Below are 6,411 nucleotides of genomic sequence, written 5' to 3'. Positions count from 1 at the left end.
AATAGAATATATAAAGATGTATTTTAATTTTTTATACATATATATTCTTTTATAAATATATATACTATTTTATATTCTTTTCTGTAAATATAGACAGGGCAATTTGCGACATGCTTTTGAACAACTCTAACGAAGAAATATTCACGGAAGAGGTTATTCATGATAATGTGTTTACGATGTTAGCAGCGGTATGTAAGATGTCTCTATATACGTATGGTTATAGTTATACATTCGTCAAAAAAAATTATTGCAATTAAAATCAAAATTTCACGAAAAATTATCATATATGAAAAAATTGTTTTTGTTTTAAAGGATGAAGTACTCTACTCTAAGAAACTTTCGTTCGATTTTGATTTCATCCTCTTTCTCTCTCTTCACTCCGTTAAAAAGGAAGGTGTTTCTTTTTCAAAAAATTGCAAAATTTGATTGCAAAAGAACATATTCTACAAAAATTTGGATAAGATTTGCGAAAAAAATTTATTTCACCCCATAGAAATCGTCAAATTTTGCAAATTTAAAAAAAAAAAAAACTACTTTTTAACGGGATGAAGAGAGGGAGAAAGAACAAAATTAAAATCAAACGAAAGTTTCTAAAATAAAGACTTTACTCTTGAAAACAAAAACAATTTTTTCAAATACGATAATTTTTCGTGTAAAAAATACGCTTATTTAAATTTACGCGAAATTTTGATGCTAATTGCGTGTTGCGATAATTTTTTTCACGAGTGTATACATAAATGAATACAAATTGTATTTTTTTAGGCCAGTGACACAACCACCATAACGATGGATTTTATGATCTTCATGTTAGCGAATTTTCCGAAGATCCAAGTATGTACATTCGATAAACTCATTCAAAGATTCTCTCGCTTTATAAATCGAATATACTTCATATATTATTAGAGTTTTAAAATACTGAAGATTTATTTTAAGCAATAATATATATATATATATATATATATATATATATTATATAAAAAAAATTCGACACAAATTATTCAGATAAAATGTTGCCATTGATTTGTAGGCTAACGGGGCCTTCCTCTGTACACATATATGTGTATATAATTATTACATATGTATATACATTTACATGCACATATACATAAAATTTATATTTTTATACTAAAATATATAAAAGTATTATAATATAATTTTTCGATATTAATATCACTATTGATAGAAAGTACATAATAATTATAAATTATAAATTTAAATATTTTAATTTAAAAAATGTTGTAAAGAAACTTTTTTAGTTTTTATTAAAATAAATTCGTAATAACGGTCAAAATCATTTTTTGCGCAGAGAAATATGTTGGGAAAAAATTTTCCATTTATTCGTTTTTCGAAAAAATTATGCTTAAAATATTTCTTTATCTCGACAAAAATGGGACATATGTGTAATTACAAATCTTAATTTTTGGATCTTAATTATATTGCGTACACTTATCAGCATTTATTTCCATAAAAGGAGAAGGCATATCAGGAATTGTTGGGGATTTATGGCATGAAAAGTCCGAAAGTCGCACCAATTAAATATGAAGATTTACAGTCTATGGACTATTTGGATCGAGTTATTAAGGAAACGATGCGATTATTCCCTGCGGTGCCTTTAATCGCACGACAACTAACCGAAGATTTAAGTTTAGGTTTGTTCACAAATACACACATACACACACACGTACACACACAAATTGTGTATAATTTGCAATACATTATTTACTAAAATCCGCGATTTTCTTATTCATTAAATCAGTATAATTAAACTAAAAAAAAATAAAAACAGAGAAAACATATTAGGTGCATTTAATAACGAAACAATATTTTTTATCAAATTTTCCTAATCGTAAATTACAAGCTAATCAGAAGAATAGAGGTGGTGACTGAAAAAAATAGTTAAATTAATAAATGTTTATTTCAATACTGCCTATAATAAATCATTGATTTGAAACAAATAAATATTTATCTGTTTTGAAAAAGATTTTCTTATCAAATAAATATTTTTCACATCAATATTACTAATTTCAAATAAATGATTTATTATATAGTATTAAAATAAATACTTACTCAAATTTAATAAATTTTATTTAATGTATAAAACGCATCTTAGCTTCAATTTTAAATAAACATTTTAAATATTTAACAGAAATTATACTCAAGTATTTTAGAGACAAAAAATATATTTAACACCAAAATAAAAAATGCTTCAAAAATATAACAAAATACATGGATTAAGAGAATTTAAAAATGTTATTACAGTTTCTGACAAGAAATATTACTTTGAAGACTAAATAGATTTGTCTTGTAGAATAATGTGGACTCCATTGCTATTATACATTATTACATTAATAACGCCTAATTATACAACAAGATTTATGTTTTAGGAGAGATTATGTTGCCAAAAGATGCTACTATAGTCATATTACTGCAAAACGTCCTCCGAAATGAAAAACATTGGCCAAATCCATTAATGTTCGATCCGGATAGATTCCTGCCCGAAAGATTGGGAAACTCTTACTCGGATTATTATATACCTTTTAGTAACGGGCCTAGAAATTGCATAGGTGGGTACTAATAAATTAATATCATTAATATGTGAATTATAAAATTTATTTTACATTGTGACAAATTCTTTTAGGTGTGAAGTTTGCGATGATTTCCATGAAAGTTATACTAGCGACTTTGATACGAACATTTGTATTTAAAGTCGATAAAAGTATTCCGATCGATAAAATAAAATTAAAGTTTGAAGTTTTACTGGTTCCTATTCAGCCCCTAAAAGTCAAAATTGAAAGGCGGAATTTTTTATCATAAACAATATATAATATTTATGAATATGTTTAACAAAATATATTTTTACGGAAAATTTCAAGGAGAATTGAAAAGTCAAAATGATGTCAATTTGACGTCATATTGACTAAATTTATGTCATTTTTGGTCAATATTTAGTCAATATGACGTCAAATTGACATCATTTTGATCTTCTGTTCTCCTTGGGTCTATTAACTATAATCTCTAAAAACTCACCTTTAAAAAAAGGTAAAAAAAGGCGACCAGTTAAGGGCACGCCATTAACAAAAATTATCCATTGCAAACCCATGTAGAATCCTATCCTATTGCAAACCCATGTAGAATCCTATGAAAAATTAATCATTGCAAACCCATGTAGAATCCTAGGCAAAATTAACCATTGCAAACCCATGTAGAATCGTACCTATTGCAAACTCATGTAGAATCCTATGAAAAATTAACCATTGCAAACTCATGTAGAATCCTATGAAAAATTAACCATTGCAAACCCATGTAGAATTGTATTAAAAATTATCCATTGCAAACTTATGTAGAATCCTACATTGCAAACCCATGTACAATAGAATTGTATGAAAAATTATCGATTATAAACCCATGTACAATCGTAACAAAAGTAATGAAATAAAAAAAAAATTGCGCCAAGTGAAAGTAGAAACTTGTACCAGTGGAAAATTAAAGTTGCAGACATATATAGAGTCGTATAATGAATCAGTAAAAATTTAAATTTGCAAATGTAGAATCGTACCATAAAAAAACTTATCTTTTAAAAAAAAAGATAAACAAGATGCCAAGTCCATGCGCCATGTGAAAAAGAAATAAAAAAATTTTAGTTAAAAAAACTGGGCGCGCTGCTAAGTTTCAAAATTACAATGCACCTTAAAGTAACATTAATTAATTTAAACACAAAACATATTTTAACTGTAATGAGTTTAAAAGTAACAATTTAATTTTAATATTGTTAGAATATTATTTAGCAGCGCTCCCAGTTTTTTTAACTAAAATTTTTTTAAAAAGTTGTAAAGGTATAATTTTTATGTATCTACATAATCTTACATAAACTTCGAAATATTACAAATATTTTATTTTATGAAATATTTTAGTTTATGTAAAATTATGTTAACTATCTTTTAAATTATTCACTTTTAGCCATCTTACCCTTACAACCTTTTATAGTGAATATTGCAACAAATTGGTTTATATATATAATATATATATAACATCAGTTATTATTAATTGATGTTTACATTTATTTTTAGACTTACTAGAGCTCAAATGCTCCACATTTTTTGCAAAAACTGTTTATTCTACAGATTTCAAATATGCTTTTAAATGATGATTGAATATTTCCTTTTTTTAATTATTTTTATTATTATTTTTCAATCTCAATCAACTTTTATAACTTTATGCCAGCACGATACAAATACATGTGTCTTTATTTTTTTTATTATTTTCATTATTATTTTTCAATCTCAATCAACTTCTATAACCTTATGCCAGCAGGATACAAATACATGTATGTCTTTATTATTGTATCAACTCTTGTCTTTTCCATGTAACCATGTCTTCATAGTTTGAATTATCCCTTCATCTTCTCAATCTTTCGCAGAGATTTAATTAATTAAATACACTTCACACGAAATAAAGTTTGCTGGAAGATATACAGCAAACGATAACTGTAAAAACATGATTACGTGGAAAGAACAAGAGTTGGTACAGTAAAGGCAAGTAAGTAAGTACATGTAATGTATCGTATTGGCATAACGCTATATCCGCGGAGCAGATAATGTGGCTGTAGAGGTAGTCTGCAGTGCAGCTAATGTGGACGTAGATGTTGATTGAGATAATTGTCTAATATAAAATAGAATTTAAAAATTTAGTTTAAAAAGCTGTTGCATATATAAATAAAGTTTATTTTTTCTAAATTTGGAATATGTTTAATTAATTAATTTTTTAAGTCTATGTTTAATAAATTTTTTAAGTCTGTATTCAATAATTTTATTCATTTGATAAATACATGTATGTCTTTATTTTGATATGTTTAATATAATTAGAAATTCATTATTAATTAGATATGTAAACTATAAATTCATATATAATATTTGAAAATATATGTGAATATTTAAATTTTTATCTTCTCCTTCCTCTCCTTCAATCTCTTTAATATCAATAGGTGTATGTGTGTACACGCGCGCACATTTGTACGTATTTATTTAATTATTGGATAGTTGAGAGTACTTAATTGATAAAAAATTATGACTTACTAAATAAGTACACAAGACGAACAGTGAGTGAGTGAGTGAGAATGAGAGAGTGTGTGTGTGTGTGCGTGTGTGTGTGAGAAAGAGAGAGAGAGAGAGAGAGAGAGAGAGAGAGAGAGAGAGAGAGAGAGAGAGAGAGAGTTAGCCAACATAACCCCGCACGCTGCCGATATGGCGGAGCGCCTCTATCGCCATCTGTTGTAAAACGTGCGAGATGGACAAAATTACCACTACATGCATCTTGCATGTGTTGTGTACGTGTGATATATGTGTGCGCATGTGTTGTATACGTGTGAATACGTGTAGCACGATACTACTATGTATGCGTGGTCGATGATGATAATGATGATGATAATGATGATGATAATGATGACGGGGACGTTTCTTAATAGAAATATTTCATATTTCGACTTTGCATTTATATATCTCTGCTTACAAATCACGTAGAGCAGAAATAAAGACACTTTTATTATATAATTCGAACTCAATCTATCGATTAAGTCTAGTATAAACTCGATTGCTTCAGCCATTATTGAGGATTCGAAATATTATAAAGACTCAAATGTCCGACTCGCGTTAAGATACACGGTGTCTCCGCTACGCCCTTAACTGGTCGCGAGACACTACCGTGTCTCTTGATATATATACATATATATATATATATATATATATATATATATGTATTAATGTACACATATAAAAAAATATAAAATAAAATACAATATAAAATTATAATATATATAAATTATATTAAATTATTGTATATTAAATTATATTAAATTATATTAAATTATATTAAATTATATCTTCAAATACTTTGTACTATAATTTTAAATGATAAAGAGATTAAAGTGTTTTCAAAAATTTAAGCATTTTTTCTTCCGGATTTTAGTTATAAATTATCAAAAATCTTATAAACAATATAAAAGTATATGTTTATTTGCGTAAGTTGCAAATATAATAAATAGAAATGAGATAATTATAATATATTACTGCAACTTGATCTCTAATTTTTTTTCAAATTTTTTTAACAAAGTATACACAAAATAAATCTGTTTTTTTTTTTGTTTCTCTTTAATTAATAGAGCAATAAAATATATACATCAAATAAAATATGTACACTTTATTATATGAATATAATTAATATATACTGAATTAAAAGTAAGTGCTTATCATTTCTTTATTCTTATCCCAATCAAATTCAAATATCCATAATAATAATAAAAACAAAAAACAAGTCAGTCATTTTCTCAGCTATCAACAATTTGTAATTAAGTAGCTATTTATAAAGTCTGTCTATAAAGTCTGTGAAAAGCGATATAACGCAAAAAAAATTTGCATA

General features: G+C 26.2%; 1 protein-coding gene across 2 annotated transcripts in view; it reads left to right on the top strand.

The window, feature by feature from the left end:
• LOC114928892 (cytochrome P450 4C1-like) overlaps positions 1-3,947 on the top strand; it is a 10,376-nt gene extending 6,429 nt beyond the window's left edge. For both annotated transcript variants that reach the window (XM_029300259.2, XM_029300260.2), the window contains 5 exons: positions 94-188; positions 763-831; positions 1,472-1,649; positions 2,385-2,564; positions 2,639-3,947. In XM_029300259.2, coding sequence (XP_029156092.2) covers positions 94-188; positions 763-831; positions 1,472-1,649; positions 2,385-2,564; positions 2,639-2,814 — 698 coding nt within the window. In that variant the 3' untranslated portion in view covers positions 2,815-3,947. The remainder of the gene's footprint in view (positions 1-93; positions 189-762; positions 832-1,471; positions 1,650-2,384; positions 2,565-2,638) is intronic.
• Positions 3,948-6,411: the final 2,464 nt, after the last annotated feature.

This window comes from Nylanderia fulva, unplaced genomic scaffold, assembly GCF_048542155.1.
Source record: "Nylanderia fulva isolate GAGA-0341 unplaced genomic scaffold, ASM4854215v1 Scaffold80, whole genome shotgun sequence".
NCBI lineage: Eukaryota > Metazoa > Arthropoda > Insecta > Hymenoptera > Formicidae > Nylanderia > Nylanderia fulva.
This window is presented reverse-complemented; position numbering and strand designations above follow the sequence as displayed.